This window comes from Dermacentor albipictus, chromosome 2 (genome assembly GCF_038994185.2).
Source record: "Dermacentor albipictus isolate Rhodes 1998 colony chromosome 2, USDA_Dalb.pri_finalv2, whole genome shotgun sequence".
Classification (NCBI taxonomy): Eukaryota; Metazoa; Arthropoda; class Arachnida; order Ixodida; family Ixodidae; genus Dermacentor; species Dermacentor albipictus.
Window position 1 is genome coordinate 115,319,232 of NC_091822.1, and position 19,702 is coordinate 115,338,933.

General features: G+C 46.2%; 2 protein-coding genes across 2 annotated transcripts in view; one reads left to right on the forward strand and one right to left on the reverse strand.

Annotated features, from left to right (window-relative positions):
* The window catches only part of LOC135910971 (uncharacterized), a 110,064-nt gene that overhangs the window by 30,157 nt on the left and 60,205 nt on the right, over window positions 1-19,702 (forward strand). The window lies entirely within an intron of this gene.
* Window positions 8,603-10,877, reverse strand: LOC135910954 (cuticle protein 63-like). Its single transcript, XM_065443025.1, has 3 exons — window positions 10,725-10,877; window positions 9,729-10,362; window positions 8,603-8,734 (listed from the first exon to the last, which is right to left on the reverse strand). Coding segments are annotated over exons 1-3 (639 nt in total). The 5' UTR covers window positions 10,728-10,877; the 3' UTR covers window positions 8,603-8,732.

Here is a 19,702-nt window from a genome sequence, read left to right on the forward strand (position 1 = left end):
AGAACACCGACATTTCAATGTTAACTAAAATGGAAGTGGCCGTGCCCTATTACAGTATAACATTGGGAAGTGTGGGGCTTGCTGACAATTTTGTTTCACTAAGTTGGTTTGCAAAGTTTAAGGTGAAGTCAAGTATTTATTTAAGGCAAAAGAACGACAAAATGATAATGAACTCCTGAAGTTAGCCAGAAAGAGGTTCCGTAAAATAGGTTATAAGTGCAGGCAGTGTGATCTATACTTGTGCTAAGTTTCATGCAGAATTCTTGAAAACTGTGTACAGAAACAAATATAATATTTTTTCACATCATGAAATAGATTTATCACGTATCCTAGAGCAATTAAGAAATTTCCTGCGTGCTCCTCCACCGCGTGCATGGTGGCATTTTTTGACGTACGCCTTTCTTTCACACGCATTCTTTCTCCAAAGATCCATCTTCAAAATTCGGAAACACTTGAAATCACGCACATTTGGGTAATTAGTGAATGAAACAACAAATATCAAGGTTTTCCTATTTTACCACAAAATGCCTCATTGCCCTTACTGGTAATACAGTTTTCCAGGCATTACTCTTCACAAGTGCAATATACGATTTAAATATTACCCCTCGAGCTCTAGTGGTTGTCGAAATAAAATTTCATCGACGTTTGGATCACGCTTTGGTGCGAACGTTCTCCCTGGCATTTAGTCTCAATAACACTTTCACTTATAAACTTTTGATCCTTCTGTTGATCGATTTCCCTTCGTACAGTGTTGATTTACTCACACTTCCGACGACGGAGGAGAATCAGATACTGCACAGGTGTACCGAGCCCGTAGCCGTAGTTGAGACCATATGATCCTAGGCCGTATCCGTAGCCGTAGTTTCCGGTGCCGTATCCTAGGTCCCCAATGTTATGACCATAGACAGGAGACAGCTGCACATTGGTACTCTCCACCGGACTGTGATACGTGGTTGTCACCTTCGTCAGCGTAGTGACTGTCGTAATCGTCGCTGGGGCATGGTAAGTCGTAGTGACCGTGGTCACGCTTGCGGGAACTACTGCAGACGACACAGCTGGTACTGCGTGCGCCGTGACCGATGGTATGGAAGAAGAATGTGCTAAGCCTGCGGGACTGAGGGAATAGCCCTGCGCCGGAGCGTAGCCAACACTGTGGGCAAATCCCGTAATGGTAGAGTACCCAATGCCCCTAGACACGCCGAAGTGGCTAACGCCGTAGCCGAGACCGAAGCCGGCGCCGATGTAACTGGCGAACGTGCCGGTTGCCAGTGACAACAGTAGAAGCACCGTTGAAACCTAAGGGAAAAAAGTATGCCACATTTACACTCCGCCAAGTTGAATATACTTTGAAACACTATATACTATGAAGCAAAATTCAAGGCTCATCATTTAAGACGCTTCTAAGCTTCTAAAGGAACATGTTGAGAATAGGTTTCTCAGGTCACAAATAAGCGCATTTCTCGATGGAGGGAAGGGGGGCAGGGGGGATGAGCTTTAAAGTTTGAGAACTTACGTGCCTCTGATACGCCATTTCGCTTCTGCATCGGCTGAGGCACTATGAGCAATGGAAGAAAGAAGTAACGCAAAAGAATTTAAACAAGAAATGGAGATGTACTTGGAGAACAATAAAAAGAAATAGATACTCAGGACCATAGTAACACACTATAGTGTGATACTTGAAAACTAATAAGGGTTCAAATGCACTCACTGTGAATGCATCGAAGCTTTGTTGCGCGATCATTCCCTGAGTTTCATATAGAATAATAACAATATTACAAATGTTAACAATAATACTGAAATCGACACACAGTTCTCGCTTCTGCAGGGTATAAAGCTGTGAAGTTAGCGCGAATCGAGTGCCCCCCCTCCCTTGCCCCCGTGGTTGACTACAAGCACATGATGATTGAACGTGCCATAGCTTATACAGCGAGTTTCTGATAGTTCCTACATCTAGCCGAATGCGATACACCATACTTTAAACTTCTATCAATGCGAATAAATTAACAATAATTTTAATTTTAGTTCAAAGTCCAATTAATACAGGATATAATATTTCTCTGCGTCTTCGAACCGCGTTCACGAAGGTCATTTCTCTTGCTTCGTGATTCCCCGATTCTCCATTGTAGCTGGCCACACGCTGAAATGCGACATTAGGTCAGCGTGATGTGGGGTGTGCACGCGTTCTTCTATTGAACAATATTTTTACAGCATGATTTATTCTCGTGGATTTTTCACTAAAGCTCTAGCGCCTACTTTGAATGCGAGTAAACAAGCCGGTTCTCAGGCGCTTCACTTTCACCATTGAACTTCGTTGTTTTCCACGTCAGGCATGGGTGCAATGATAATATTGAGAAAAGAATCTTCAGCAGACACTGTTCAATGTAGCTGGGAATGAAGAAGGCTCACACGGAACTATTCTGAATAGAGCACCCATCTCCAAACACCTCTTTTTTGTCACCATGCTTCTCGTGAACTTGAAGCAAACCAAGCTCTAGGGCAACAAACGAATGAACTTCATACACCTTTGAATCATGAAGGCAACTGTAACCTAAGGAGAAGGTAATCACTTTCTTTTTCCATCAAAGGCTATAGGCCAACTGTTCAAGAACATTCACGCAGTGTTCGGCGTGCGACGATCCGGACTTGGCAGACAAATTTCGTAAGGCTCAAATAACTTCCCACAAGCGAGCTGATTTGCTCGTTCATTCCTGTCAGTCATTCCTGGTCAATGATACTTACCAGGAGGCTTCCTAAAATCGTTTTTCGAACCCCTACCATCACAGGCCTTCTTCGGTTGTCAGACACAGGCTATTTATTACACAGCTGACCCCTGGACGTAAGCTCCTCCGCTGTTGTCTGCCCCTGAAGGACTGTCCCCCAGCTAACACTGTGGCCACTACCTTAACGGCCCGCATATCTCTTGGGGGCGCTATGCCGCAACAACACTTGCATATTCCAAGGCTCCCCGACAATGCCATAGCCCAATGGCTCACTCTAGTGGTCGATCTGTCGAGCCAACCGTATTCTGGGGTATTTCGTCATCGCAGTGCTGCAGAATGGCTTCATATAGTGCTTCGCTATACGCTACTGTACTGTAACTGTCGTCAGCGGGACACTGAACATACGGTCTTGACTACAATACCTCCCTTAAAAACATTGTGTTTTACCCCACTCTGAGCAGAACCATAATTTAAATTTCTTCACTGTAGAGCCTTACGTTAGCAGTAGCACATACGTGGTTACTCAAGTTGGCGTCAAAGAAGTTAATTGAAAACCAGCACAGACCAAGAGGCACGTGCCCAGTTCTCTACCCCGGCGTCAAATACTTTCTTCCAACAGCGGTACCTACCCAGTCCCGTGTCTAGAGTGACCCATTTCTGCGTGGAAGATGTTCGTTCAAGAGCAACACGTATGCACAAATTGCCACATACTGGGTGACCCGAATTGATTTGATGATTGGCCTCAAACCTTGTTAACTAATAGCCTGACACTACCTATTCGACCATGAACTTCTCCGGGATCAAAGTAGGCGAGAAAACGATCGCATACAAACACACATGGAAACAAACATAAATAGGTGGATACACACGTGCATAACCTCCGGGAGGTGCCTGAACTACCCCAAGAACGCCGACGCGCTAAAAGACTCAATCGCTCTCACCATGATATTCCTGCGTCCGTGGTCGGTTTTCAAAGTCTCTTATTCGGCCGTTGTGTTTGAACGCCCCTGGGTACCAGGAAGAAGGAGAACATAGAACCTTATGCGACAGCGACTCTGTGTCCGGCACTACCTTACCTTGGTGCGTTGTTACGGACTGGCACAGACGAACGCTTGCAACGGCGCTCTGTATTATTCGGTATGATTAAAACCAAGAAAGGCTTAAGCTCTTACAAAAGAAGGCAAAGTAAAATTACTTCTCCTTTGGCGAGGAATATATCACTGCGCTTCGCTCTACCAAGTTCGGCGCGGTGCCAGCCAGCTGGTATTGCCTAGAGGTAATGAAGCGCTCCTAAAGATGAAGTGAAGGACGACTTTTCGAAAGCGAATGAACGTTTAAGTTATGGCAACGTTGGGGAAAGGACGCGCACCGCCGTATCGCCGGGCTCTGAAGATTTCTATGCACTGCGCGTTTCTGTCCGCCGAGCAAGAAGGCGCCCTAAAAGCTGCATGAACGGAATATTTGCAGACACCCTTGAATGTGCATGTGCTGTCCACGGCTCGGGGCGAGTTCTCCGATTCTTCCATGCTGTGCAAAAAAAAAATTAAAAAACACTGAAGTGACTCGTTTTGCATCTACTCTTTCGAGTACGTGGAGTGATTGCGGCTAATTACTTTTTTTAGTACGTAGGCACCGTTGATCGCCTTTCATTAACAGCAGCGTTTTTTATGAATACGTGCTTTTAGTGCTCACAGCGTCCAAAATACGTTGTAGCGGGCTGCAACATGGTTGCAAAGAGACTCGAGAGAGAGAAGCAAATATTCAGTTCCATAGGTCTATCACGGTCACCCATTTTGTTTATCAGATATCTTATGAAGTCTTCAGTATGCATTGATGAGCGATGAATAAAATTGGCCATAACAATAATCCATGGCTGCTACATAGAATAATAAGGACAATGATGACTTTCAAAACTAGGTCCTAATTCTGGTTGGATCTCGTATTTCGTATTGAGCAATACGACCAATAAGATTACCGCAGCAGTCATTAGGCGCGCATTTGAAAATTTAGTCAGTTTCGGTCATTTCGGTAATTTTTGGCATTTGGGTCATTTCGTAGAAGCTGTTAGAGTCGTAACTGCAGGTACTCCATTGCATGCATGTTCAAGAGGGAGTGAGAGGATGTCCCATCAAAATACAGAGACAAAAATGAAAGGGGAGGCTCCCTGCACACTTATTACTGTCAGCCCGCATATTTTGCAGGCGGAATGCAAGAGGCGTCATATGCCTTCCTCTGGATGCATCGATGCGGCTAGCTCTCACACATTTGGGCGATGCGACACGCGTAGCACTTCCTGCAATGTGACTATATTTTTAATGAAGTGCTTGTTCGCACCACATGATAACATCGAGAGAGTATTTTGAAGCTGGTGACACAGACCAGACAGAAATGAATCTCTTGTTGAGAAAGAAACGAAAGAAGAGCATGTCGTGCTCTTGTCCGAAGTTTAAAATATGAATGAGAAAGAGAGAAAAAAGTGCTGAAAAGCAGGGAGGTAAACCGGACCCACGAGTCATATACAGTAATAATTGCTTGTAATATTTTCACAGAGAGAAGACGTCAGTCTGCTGGAAATGCATTAATTGAAGGTCCACCACAAAACACTAGTTTGAATTGCCAATGTTGTATTGTTAGTTATTGCCCTACGCAGTACGTCTTTCGTAGAAGGCCCTCCACAACACGAAATTAGGAGACGTAATGAAACACATGATAACGTTCGTGCATAGATCTGCATAAAAAGCCTAATGCGAATGAAAGCAACATATATAGGTTTTTTTAAAGAACGAAGCATTTGCCTGGCAGAAATAATAATTGAGATTATTACGAGAGAATAACAGCGAAGCGAAATGACCAATGAAAGAGGAACCAACATTATTGCCTGTGTTGTGTTCTTTCTTATTGGCGATGTTGCTGCGCCATTTTCGTTGCTTCACTGAATATCGCTCAATTAACTGGCCCGACTTCGCACACTCGAGATCATTACTTTCTGCGAAAGGCCCTAACCTACAACTTACAATGTTTATGCACAGACGCCAGGGCGCAGCAGTTTCTGATGAAAACGACAGAGAATAATCTTCGGGAGACATGTGCAGTCCAAAAGGACTTCAAACATAAATTCACCATAGTAAAGCGGGCATTTCTGACCACACTGAACTCCAAAGCCGGTCAAGCAGCAGAGCTCACTCCACACTTTCATAATCCATTTTATCGAAAAGGTGATGCGAGTCTTCGTGAACTCCGCCATTCACGTTGAACATACATCTTATTCCTATCATGGTTTTTAGCACAGATCACTAACATCAAGATGGCATTTTAGCCTCTGTTCCTGCTGATAACTAGTAACCACAGAGCTCATGGAAAAACTGATAACTGAGCTTACAGCGCTAAAGGAATAGCTTCAGTGCGGTTATGCAGCAGCCAAGTTATGTGTCATTAAGCTAACACACGACAGCAACTCGTGGAGATCTTTGCGAAATGCCTGATCATGCACTCGAAATACAATATTTGAATGATGAATTCTACGATCAAGAGAATTCTACCTGAAGGTTCCTGCACTTCAGGCAAACTTCTGCTCGGGACGCACTCGCTCTCACACGGTGCTTCAAAAGATGCTCATTTTGTGATGACAGCATCATACCAAACATTGTTAGGCGCTCTGTTGCATAAAAAAAAGAAACAGGAGAAAACGAGGGGCAGCCTATGCCACTTGACACAAACTTCGTCTGAATGTAATAGCAAGAATGATGTTTACCTTCGGAAGTTTAGTGCAGCCAAATTTTTCATACTTTTCTAACTGAGCATATATTATTTTAGAAGGTAGTATTACCGAAAACAATCATCATTGGTAGTAGAGTATGATTCATGTGATAAAATATACCCATAAAAACGCGAGGCTAAAATTAAGGTAACTTGAAGACGAACTGTTTCCAACCGTGATTTTAAACTAGGACATTCCGACAAAACATACGTATCCAGCATGGGAGAAAAGAATAATTACCAAGTCATTATTCTGTTCCGAGGTGCCTTCGTAAAGTTAATGATGGGTTTAGTGGTGGCGGCGGTAAAAACGTCTTGCTTTCAAAAATGGATTACTGGTGTCTGGGACTACGATGTTTTCCCAGCTTTATACCAGGGGATAAGGGCCAGAATCTGTGAATACTATCCTTTAGAAGATTGGCGACTTGAAATTGGGTCCCTGAATTCATGTCCGCCGGCCAAACGGATGCGTAGGTAGTAGCGGTCCTCGAGGAAGGTGCCTTCTTCGAATGCCTTCTGCAGTAGCACACTTGTAGAGTTGATGTACCACGTTGACCGCTTGTTTTTTGCCATAGCACTTTGCGCAGGGTAGCCTTTCCTCTTGTTCCTAGGACTCTTGAGGACGCTGAAGCCAACGTACCACGATCTTCGATTTGAATGTGATGCGAAGCCAGGGGTGCCATAGAATAAATTCATTTCTTCCTCTTCAAGTGGGTGGGATAATAACGGAGCACGATCGAATTATATCAAATACCCGCCGTGGTTGCTCAGTGGCTATAACGTTGGACTGCTGAGCGCGAGGTCGCGGGATCGAATCCAGGCCACGGCGGGCGCGTTTCGATGCGGGCGAAAAGCGAAAACACCCGTGTGCTTAGCTTATGGGGCACGTTAAAGAACCCCAGGTGGTCGCAATTCCCGGAGTCTTCCACTACGGCACGCCTCAAAATCAAAAAGTTGTTTTGGCAAGTGAAGCCCCATAATTAAAAAATATAATAAATAATCAACAGTTCTCATTTTAGATATTTTATACTTTATGAGCGTGAGGGCTACCATTGGTACCTAGTACAAGCAAAGGTCAGCTGCGCTTACTCACTCTGCGATTGGATATACATTAATAGGCGCATGGCGGGAATTTTTGCCAGTTCGTCGGTTTTATTGAAAGTAAAACAACTATGCCCTCTGCCACGCCAAACCTGGCCTGTCGCCCCACATCGCAGAATACCAGTCAAAGGCACAAGGAATTTACGACAAGAGAAGTATCATTTGTAGCACAGAAACACATCAGCAGAGATAACCCCAACCGCACAAGAAGCAAAAACACATACATAGCTGAACAAGTAACGATAACGCTCCTTTGCCAATACCTTCTGAACTCTTACACAAATTTCCCATTTCCAGACAAAATTTATGCTGATACTAAATTTTAGCGTGGTGCGACTCTTCTTAATGGAGTTAACAGAGTGCGTGGTTACCGGTGCTGAGTCTGCGAAGTTCAGCACTGCACGCTAGCTGACGCGCAACGAGAAATTCTGGCACTCATTGCCTCTCTGGTGTGCCCAGACGGGAAGCCGAGCACTATGGTCCTGGCTGTCGGCGTCGGCGCCTCAGTGAGACATGACCTTAGGCTTGACGGCTTGGTTGGCACCAGCTGCTGGGGCAGGACCCAGACAATCCTACTAAGGCCTAGACGACGTTGCCTGGACGCCACGCTGATGCCTCCGAATTCTTTGCGGTCCGAATACCTTCTTCGTGCGCTGCTAGAGCAGCTACGTCTTTTTTATAAGTGTGCTTTACCACAACTGCCCTTTAGCATCGTGCTCCTTGTGAATTCTTGATCTTTTATAAAATCATTGCAACGAGCGATTCTTGTCAATCACAGCGCATACTCTTCTTCCTCAGTCTTGTGCACTGTGCACTGAGAAACCTGCAAATTGCCACTTGAAGGATATTTCCTGCCCTGTGCTGTTGTGCGAGGTTATTAATTTTTACAGAGGCACCAGTTCGCCCAAAACCTATGCATTACAGCACCAACGCTTTCGAGCACGTCAAATATGTCCCCCTAAATTTAGCAGTTGGCCTCCAAGATCACTTCACCAATAAGACTAGAGAAAGAAGAAAATCATTCGTTTAGTGAACCATAGGAACAAAATCCATTTATTTCATCTACGACTGGCATTGATACCACCTCGATAAGAGGAATGATGTCAGCTGGTGGGTCTTCAGCAAGACGACAGTATGTACACAAAGTAGCTCCATTTCTGCAAAATAAATCAAAATAAAAAAGCGTCAGTTTGCTTGTACGTCAAACAGCACATGTGTTCATACTTTTACATGTTAACTGCATCAATATATCAGGGAAATTCTTGACGCCTTAGGTCAACAAATACTGCATTTACTTATGTTACTTGCCGACGTTAGAATAAAGTCAACGAGGAAGGCCGCCTCAGCTGCGGCAGCACCTAAACCTGGCAGCCAAAAAGTACTTGGAAAAAATTGGCAACTCCGGGCAACGCATTTCTCTCCACAGCATGTTTTAGCCTATGCTTCACCTATTTTCGTCGATAACTCCAGCGTGTTCTTTGAGAGCATCATTCTAATTAAAGAGTATTCGTGTTTAACTTAATTTCACAGTGCGGAGACATTGACAGAAAACTGTGTAAAATCGAATTACAGTAGTGAGGAGGAGGCGGCCAAAACATATAAAAATAACAAGGAGCGAATGTTCTAGTACATGTGCGAGTTGTTCTTGCTGAGAGTGCTGCCACTATAAATGGGTGATTACTTCTTCGCTTCAGCTTTTCACTCCCAGTCCGCATGATTGTGTGATCTCGTCAGCAATATTAAGCAGCAACTCGGGATAGACGGATTAGAGATGATATTCAAATATTTGGAAGGGCAACAAGCAACCCTGCTAGTGAAGAGACATTTCTCATTAGGAAATGCAGTGATGTTTCCTTATACTGGAGATCAGTATATTTGCGAGAGAGACTGCATTTATCGATATAATAAACAATTATTGATGTGTCGTATATACTTTCCTTGAATTTTTTCTTTGACATTATGGAGCACTTCTTTTCATTTTGTGCGCATACATATTCACTCGCACCTTTAAATAAAACTTCAGCTGTGAGTTGATAATCTTATCGGGCCTTCTTTGCTCGGTCCTTCGCATTTACGCTCGTGTCTGTGTCCGCTACCATGAGTCTCATTGGTTTGAAACATGCGCAGCAATATCGAATGAGCGCCACTTACACTTCTTCCTCCTGACGAGGGCGTTGTAGTCCAGGTTCGTGCCAAGACCATAGCCGTAGTTGAGGCCATACACACCGAGTCCGTGACCGTAGCCGAAGTTTCCAGCACCATAGCCGAGGCCAGCGATACCATAGCCGTAAGTTGGCGCTCCTTGTGCGACGGTGGTGACGGCGGGGGCAGCGTGGTGGACGGTGGTGGCTGCTAGAGCAGGAGCGGCCGCGACCACGTGTGCTGGAGCAGCAACAGCTGCCACATGTGGTACAGCGTGGAACGTCGCAGCCACCTTGGTCACTGCCGCCGGAGCGGCGGCTACGACTGGGGCAGCGGCCACGGTGGCAACGGCAGCTGGAGCCGCGTGGAGCGCCGCGACGTGGGTGACGGCCGGTGGCCCAGCCACTACATGAGCAGCGTGGTAGGCGGTCACAGGAACGGCAGCCGTGTACGTCGGAACGAGCGTGTAGCCTGACGCTACCACTGGGGCGTAGCCGATGCTGTGGGCGAAGCCTGTCAGGCCGGAGTAGCCGATCCCATGCTGGACGCCGAAATGGCTGATGCCGTAGCCGAGGCCAAAACCGCGGCCGATGTAACCGGACAGCGCACGGCCGGCGAGAGCAAGAAAAATGCAGGTTCGGATCTGGGAGATATTAGGAACCAGGTCGGTAGATGAATAAGTTTCTGTTTTAAGCTTCACCTAATGCACACTCTCGACATTGCAGCTCGAGTGAACAACCTAACGCAATGCCTACACACAGCCACCTTTTGTATGCCAAGTATTTCGGCGTAACTCTGCGAGAAAATTTTTTCCTGCTCTGAAATGCACTATAATCGGATGAAAACAAACAAATAATTGAAACACTCGGCATACACATGACTATGCTTTGTTGAGCGCACAAGTTGTAGGCTTCATATTTTGCGGTATCATGTCGAGCAGTGTAAAGTGAGCTTATCTTATCAGAGATAAACCAGCGTTTAAATGCGAATAAAACATCCGCTTACCATGTCGACTTTCGTATTCCTATCGGCCGAACTGCCGCGTGTCCTTTATGTATAGCTCGTTTTATACGAAGCGCTTACAGGTACACCGTCGCTAGAGTTCACCTTTGAAAAGAGCTAAAGCGAATCCGCCTCGGTGTAGCAACTGCTCCAGTGTCCGCGCTTTCTTCTAATTACTAAGCGTCTCATGCCACGCGGATGGCAGTCCAATGAGATGCAAGGAGAATCATACACATATAAAAAAGGAAGCGGTGGTAACACGCAACGACCTGGCAGTGCTTACAGCACATCGCGAGGATGCACTGCACCGTAGAAAACCAGTCCGGCGCCGAGCAAGTCTTTTAAAGTCAAGACTTACGGAATGGAGACGGACGCCGCATGAATAGTATGAAGACCACTGAAAATTTTTGCTATCGAAGGTCAGGCGCAGGGAAGGATATATCACGCGCTGCCCATCGCACGCGCCTTAAGTTGTAGCCTCTTTATGTTGGCCAGTCACTGATGACGCTAAGACGCCGTGGGCTGCATCGTTTAGAAGCGCGTACCTCGCATCGTTGCATTGAACGACGCCGTTAGATATACCCGCGAGGAAACGCAGATGCTCTCTGCAACCTGCGTAAAAGAATTCACGATGGCGTTGAAAAAAAAAGTAATAAACTACACGTCGCGGGGTTAGCACTTTCACTGCAAGTATATGGCGCCTTTTAATGAGGGCCTCATCGTCGCAAGCGGCGACAAAACACCAACAGTACCAATGCTGTGGCTAGCAGTAGTCCGGCATGGCTACCCTTTTTTCTGCGTAGCATATGCTTGAGGCGCGAATCACGTTCTGTTTCGGTAAGTGCGTAAGTGAAATCAAGAAATGCATGCATAGATGGGTGTTTAATGAAGGTAAGCACGGTGCGCCTAAAGAAGACACCATTGGTTTCTCGATTCCTGACGACTCATTTTCCTTGCTTTCTAACATATGCCAGTGGAATGACTGCTTACCTAATTAAATATTATTCAAGCTGAAATATCGACCAGCCTCTAATACCTGCTGATATTTATGCCCATTGAATGTATTTACAACTTGTTTCAAAACTACGACAGTACAAGTTCTGCTTTGATTATGTTGTTAAACAAGTGTCCTTCATCTTGGTAGCGTTTGGCGTGAAAGAGTAAAAAACGACTATGCCTTCTGCACAATTTGCATAGGTCAGATGTTCTCGGCTGAGGAACGCATATTCATTCAATACATTAAATGATGTGCTACTTTATGAAAAACACTGCGCGTCCAAGCAGTTTTTTTCATAAAGAAGCACAGAATGTAACGTAGAATAGGGGTTGCTATTTTGATGTGAAATAACAAACTAGGCATAGATAAATAAGATTAAAATGAACTACAAGTGGTTTGTTCTTTTCATATATACTGAAAAAATTAAGACGTTGTAAAGTAAATATTGGTGCTGTCATGTCGACAGCAACAAGTAAGAAACATAGGTGAAAATGGCAGCACACGTAACGCATGAGTAATCTGCAATACATACTTTGTCAGAAGCTAAGAGCTAAATATATAGAAAGGAATGTTTAAGGCTAGCACAGAAGCCTGATTTTTAGGCAGTTATAGCCATAGCAATGGAAATAGTAATAACACAGTTATTCCATCAACCAATTAATCAAATTTATTTACAATACTATGGTACCGTTACTGATGCACAGAAAGATGATCAAAAAAGAAGAGGACAAACAGCGACCTAATCAGCAACAATACAGCAATAACATGCAATGGAGAGACGTAGAACACGGGCGGAAGGACAGAGAAACTATGAGAAGACAGGAGTGGAGCGCAACTAGAAAAAAAAAATGCTTAATAGGAAGGGTGAAGCTCTGAACAAAAGGAAGGTACTGAAAGATTGGAAGATGTGAAATATATTGATATTGAATGATATTGAAGATTGCAAGATACCAAGATGGAGAAAATAGTACTAGAGACTGCATTTTGTGTAGGGGAATGTGTCTGCTGAATGAGGGAGGGACATAGAAGCGCCTAGGCTCCCCGGTTGTCGCCCGCGGATCCCGCAGTGAACGAGAAGCTAATAGATCCGAACATGCAATTAATCCAGGAAGGATTTCGCATAAAGAGAGGATGTGGTTATGACTATGCGTCGGCAGCGAAATGATGGAAGTGTGGGATAGTTATAAAGACTTGACAAGTTGTAGTGTGTGAAAAGGTCAGAAGACGGTGCTTATATATACTCACATGTTTTTCGGCACACGCTCAATGCAAATTCCACATGAATCGCTTGTGACATTCTACACCACTAAGGTATATTCAGGTGAAGGGAGAAGGAAAGATGCTAAATATTTAAGGGAGGGAAGCAAGGTAGAGCAATGTCCTGTAAACCTACCGGCGCCACTTAGCGCGCACAAGCCTCGTTATGCTACGCGCTTTGAGTGGGCGGAAAAGCTTGACATACTACCAAAAAGCGCACCGAGGTGTCGTTGCAGCAACCCTCATCAACAATGCATGGTTAAAAAATGAGGCAAGGCGATAATAATACGTCATTTCATTATATATATATATATATATATATATATATATATATATATATATATATATATATATATATATATATATATATATATATATATATATTGGCACGCGCTAGTTACGCTAGAAGTCGAGGAAGAAGAGGTGTGCGTGGTAGCTGCTGCAGAAACGAACTGTGAACGGCCGTTCGCTTAGAACTGACTGACTGGCTTTTCCTCTCGTGACAAACTGGTGGACGTGCTGGGTACGCATCCATCCTATGCCTACGGGTCCTCAACCAGAAGCTACCGACGCCAATACCTCGGGGACGGCAGAAATCTATCGAAGCAGCCGTCGCCTCCAAGGTCTTCCACCGCAATACAGCCCCCTGGCAAGCTCCGTGAGGAAGATGTCAACAACTACCGCAAGCCAAACCGAGGGGATCCCAAATGCTACCGTACCATGCATTCTCAACGCGCCTCGCACGCCTAACCCGTTCCATGGCGACGCCTTTGAGGACGTTGAAGACTGGTTGGACCATTTCAACCGGGTCGCCGCCTTTAACGACTGGGACGATCGCCGTAAGTTGAAGAACGTCTACTTTTCCCTTTTAGACGCGGCGAGAGTATGGTACGAGAACCACGAAGCCTCATTTACCAGCTGGCAGGAGTTTTACCGACTGCTTTGCGAAGCCTTCTGCACTCCCGAAAGGAAAGAAAGAGCCGAACAGGCACTGTCTTCGAGGTTCCAAATGCCAAACGAAACCGTCGCCATGTTCGTCGAAGACATGACGCGATTGTTCCGTCGGGCCGATCCACTAATGCCAGAAGACAAGAAGGTGCGTCTGTTAATGCGAGGCGTAAAAGAACAGCTTTTCGCGGGCCTCGTGCGCAATCCTCCTACAACAGTCTCTCAGTTCGTTCGTGAGGCAACAGTTATGGAACGTATTCTTCGGCAGCGGCTCTCGCAGTATGAACGCCGGACCACCATGACTGCTGCATGCTCTCTCGTACCTGTGAATGATGACAGGGAGTCCCTTACCGAGCTAATACGACAAATCGTTCGAGAAGAACTGCAGAAGTCCTATGCATCAGCTCCGGCACCTCCCAGTGCCGCGGTTCTTACGGATGTGATTCGGGAAGAAATCGGCAGAGTGGTTCATCCCTCGCCACCAACACGACCCGAACCTCCCACGTTCTCGTACGCGGATGCTCTTCGGGCTTCCGCGCCGTCGACGGGCCGTTTTTCGCAGCCGCCTGCTGGGATTTCTCGACGCTCCCCAAGTCCGATCCACCGCACGAATCCGCAAGCTCCTTTTCATCCTGGTCCGCGCAAATCTACAGTATGGCGCGCCCCCGACAACAGTCCGTTGTGCTATCACTGCGGGGAGGCTGGTCACATGTATCGCGACTGCCAGTACCGACGGATTGGTCTGCGCGGCTACCATCCGGACGCCCGTTGCCCACGCTATGGCGAACGCCCGCACGACATCGAGCAATACTTAGAAAGTAACCGGCTTCCTCCTGCCCAACAGCGAAGACAGTCACGGTCGCCTTCACCTCGTCGGTACGCGTCACCAAACCGTGCTCGACCCGCCTTTGATTCCGCTGGAGTCAACGGTGGAAGCCCGCGCCGGGGAAACTGAAAACGGCGACCTCCGGGGGTGAGGCCGCTGTCATGCGAACCGTCAAATATCCTCCGCCGACGCCATCCCCTCGCGACGTACCGCTGACGCCTTCATTCGAAATTGCAAAAAGAACTTCTGCTGCTATTACTGCTTCAATCGACGGTTATCCGGTAACTGCACTTGTCGATACGGGAGCTGACTACTCGGTTATGAGTGCCTCACTGGCCACTCGGCTACGCAAGGTGCTGACAGCGTGGGACGGCCCACATCTGATTACGGCCGGAGGACACCTCGTGTCACCCATTGGACGATGCACCGCCAGACTTGCAATTTCTACTTCGACTTTCGTAGCGTCTTTCCTTGTGCTGCCCAAGTGTTCTCGGCTAGTTATACTGGGCATGGATTTTCTCCAGGAATATGGGGCGATCATTAACCTTCGTGACTTGTTCGTGACTTTTTCTAACGATGTATCTTCGGATTCGAGTGTGGAGGATGAACATCACCGCATGGCTTTACGCGTGCTCGATGACTGCGTGACGTTACCGCCTCGCAGTAGCATCTTCGTCCTTGTTGAATGCCCCCAAGAACAACTAGGAATAGGCATCGCCGAAGGTAACCTCGCCATATTGCTGGATCGCGAAGTCGGCGTCGCACGAGGTCTCGTAGAGCTCCAACATAGGCAAACCACGATTCTAGTTACCAACTTCAGTGGCGAGTACAAACACTTTGCGAGGCATACCACCATGGCCTACTTTGAAACGGTGGCCGAGTCCAACGCCTGTGCTTCAGTAACGACAATCTCGATTCCGGAACCCAGCGATGTGGACTTGACCAGTCACATCAACGTCAACCCACAGCTAGACCAAAACGAGAAGAAGAGGCTCCTCACTCTGCTATCGTCATTTAGCGACTGTTTCGCCACCACGTCGAAGGTCAAACAGACTCCTTTAATCAAACACAGAATCATCACTGAACCGACCGTCCAACCTGTTCGCCAACACGCTTATCGCGTGTCGCAAAGAGAACAGGATGCTATTCGTCATCAAGTTAAACAAATGCTCGACGATGATGTCATTCAACCATCGACAAGTCCTTGGCCTTCACCTGTTGTATTAGTTAAAAAGAAAGACGGTTCACTACGATTCTGTGTCGATTACCGCAAACTGAACAAGGCCACGAAAAAAGATGTTTACCCACTTCCTCGAATTGACAACTCCTTGGATCGCCTGCGACATGCCCGTTACTTTTCTTCAATGGATCTACGTAGTGGGTACTGGCAAATTGAAGTTGACGAACGGGACAAGAAAAAAACGGCGTTTATAACACCCGACGGTCTCTATCAATTTAAGGTCCTCCCTTTTGGATTGTGTTCCGCTCCGGCCACATTTCAACGCATGATGGACACAGTTTTATCTGACCTCAAGTGGAACTCGTGTTTAGTCTACTTAGACGATGTAGTTGTTTTTTCCACCACGTTTGAACAACACATCCAGCGGCTTGAGGCGGTTCTTCAAGCTATCCGCACCGCCGGCCTCTCCCTGAAGCCCGAGAAATGTCACTTTGGCTACGAGGAGCTCAAATTTCTAGGTCATATTGTCAGCAGCACCGGTGTGCGCCCTGACCCTGACAAAGCCATGGCAGTCGCTCTGTTCCCGATACCGAAGACAAAACACGATGTCCGCCGATTTTTAGGGCTTTGCGCGTATTACCGCCGTTTTGTACCCAAATTTTGTGAAATTGCCGAACCTTTACAACGACTCATCAAGAACGACGTCACATTTGTTTGGGGCCCGGCACAATCCGACGCCTTCCACGACCTTCAGCAACGTCTACAGACACCACCGATCCTTGGTCACTTTGATACCGAGGCTGACACAGAAGTGCATACTGATGCTAGTAACGTTGATCTCGGAGCGACACTCGTACAGTTTCAAGCTGGTGTTGAGCGCGTTATTGCGTATGCCAGCCGAACCTTGTCTGCTGCTGAAAAAAACTACTCAGCAACTGAAAAAGAATGTCTGGCAGTCATATGGGCTATTCAGAAGTTCCGCCCATACCTGTACGGACGCCCCTTCCGTGTCGTCAGCGACCACCACTCTCTCTGCTGGCTGGCGAATCTCAAAGATCCTTCAGGCCGTCTCGCAAGATGGAGCCTTCGGTTGCAGGAATTTGATGTGACCATCGTCTATAAGTCTGGCCAGAAACACACTGACGCCGACTGTCTCTCCCGCGCCCCCGTCGAACCCGCACCACTAGATACTGACGACGATTCGGGTTTTCTTTGTACTCTTCCGACTTTAAACCTTGCTCAACAGCAACGCCAAGATTCCGAGCTCCAGCCCTTGATTGAATACCTTGAAGGAAGCCGCCCACAACCCCCACGGCAGTTCGCGCGTCACTTGTCATCTTTCTGCCTACGTGGCGACATCCTATACAAGCGGAACTTTCACCCTACGGCAACCGCTTTCCTGCTCGTTGTTCCCGCTACTCTCCGCGACGACGTTATACGTGCATGCCACGACGAACCAACGTCCGGGCATCTTGGTTTCACGCGTACTCTCGCGAGGATCAAGCAGAGGTACTATTGGCGACAACTCACAAAAACCGTGAAGCAGTACGTCAGAAGTTGTCGAGATTGCCAGCGTCGCAAAGTTCCACCACTGAAACTAGCCGGTCTGCTTCAGCATGTCCGACCTCCTTGCTCACCTTTTGAACAAGTCGGGATGGATTTACTCGGCCCATTTCCCAAGTCTTCGGCTGATAACCGCTGGATCGTCGTCGCCACCGATTACCTCACTCGATACTGCGAAACACAAGCCGTTCAGCGAGCTACTGCTTCAGATGTTGCTAACTTCTTCATCAAAAATATCGTCCTTCGACATGGTGCTCCCGCTGTCGTCATCACAGACCGTGGTACGGCCTTCACTGCCCAGTTGGTCCGAGATATCCTGCAGCTGAGCGGGACATCGCACCGTACGGCAACTGCGTATCACCCGCAGACTAACGGTTTAACTGAGCGTCTCAACAAAACGATTGCGGATATGCTTTCCATGTATGTTGCCACGGACCATAAAAATTGGGACGAACTGCTCCCGTATGTGACATTCGCGTACAACACTGCCCTACAAGAAACCACCGGGTTTCCTCCTTTTCGTCTGGTCTACGGACGCGACGTCACCACTATGCTCGACGTGATGCTCCTACCAACTTCGTCGCAACCTACCGCACCAGATACAGACGCCTTTGTTCAGCGTGCCGAAGCAGCGCGGCACCTTGCGCGGCAACGAATTCTATCCCGACAAAGTCAAGATGCTCGTCGATACAACATATGCCATCGAGACGTCACATACAACCCGGGAGATCTTGTATGGGTTTGGACGCCTATACGTCAGAGAGGCCGGTCAGAAAAATTATTGTGCCGATACTTTGGACCCTACACAGTTTTGCGTCGTCTAAGTCCTGTCAACTACGAAGTTATTCCAGCCGACAGTTCGCACCACTCCCGTCGACCACGTTCCTCTGACATTGTTCAGGTTACCAGGATGAAGCCCTACCATTCGCGCTGACTCTCATCCACAAACTTTGTGATGCGGCCCCTGTCGTCACGTCCGTTGTCTTTCTCATTTCTTTTATTTTTTTCCTTGTGGCCTTTAACCTCTCCCCAACTTTATTTATTTATTTTGTTTTATTATTATTATTTTTTTTTGGAGGGAGGGGTAATGGCACGCGCTAGTTACGCTAGAAGTCGAGGAAGAAGAGGTGTGCGTGGTAGCTGCTGCAGAAACGAACTGTGAACGGCCGTTCGCTTAGAACTGACTGACTGGCTTTTCCTCTCGTGACAATATATATATATATATATATATATATATATATATATATATATATATATATACATATAATGTATCGTCATGTTTTATAGTTCTTTCGGTTCATCTTACTAAATTAATAGCCGATTACAATTTTATTTTCTTTTGTTGCATTGCCCACTGTTGTTGATGTTCTATAATCACTATATTCCTATTCAATTAGTGTAATGTTCCTACTTTTGATGTGTATTTCAATATCAAAATACTCTTGCTTACTCCTGTGGTATCTTCAACTACCACATGCTTGATTATTCACTTCTAATGTGATGATTTGGTTTCCCCGCTGTTTTTACCATCGTTGCTAATCGTTTATTCTACACATCTGTACATGATATAAGAGGACGTCCCCTTGATAGTTTTTACTTTGACACCTCCTTCTGTATAACATTTCCTTTACAACTGTAATAATGTCTAATAATAATAAATTGATTGATTGAGTGAATAAATAAAGAGAATGGGGGAAAATTATGGTTTAAAATGTGTTCAAGTAAATGGCACCATGAGTAAATGGCACCGAGAATGATGCCAGGTCGAACTGTAGAGCGCGGCTGTCCTCAAGACTGTGTATCTCGTTAATTATTGTATTCATAGTAATGATGCTGATGATTTAAATTATTTGTGGCATTTCGTTTCAAACGTAGCGATGTAAGTAATCACCTAGCAATATTCACCGTAGTCACAGATGCCTTTCATTGTAGCATTTCGTATACATCTTCCTAATGTTGTCGGTTTACTTGATCTTCTTTTTTTGTATTCCTTCAAACTTCTATATCTAATTTGTAACGCTACTTATGCCCGCAGCGGATCCGGTCCTGTACATATTTTCTCGGCTTTTTGCCCTCAATACTGTAAAATTTTCTTGCTTCTCAAATGCTGGCCGGTTGGTACTTCCATTCACGTTAAGTTCAAGCGCTTCTGGAAGGTGTACCTTACCTACGGGTTTCGCTGGGTGAATACATTTGCATTGCATCAGGAT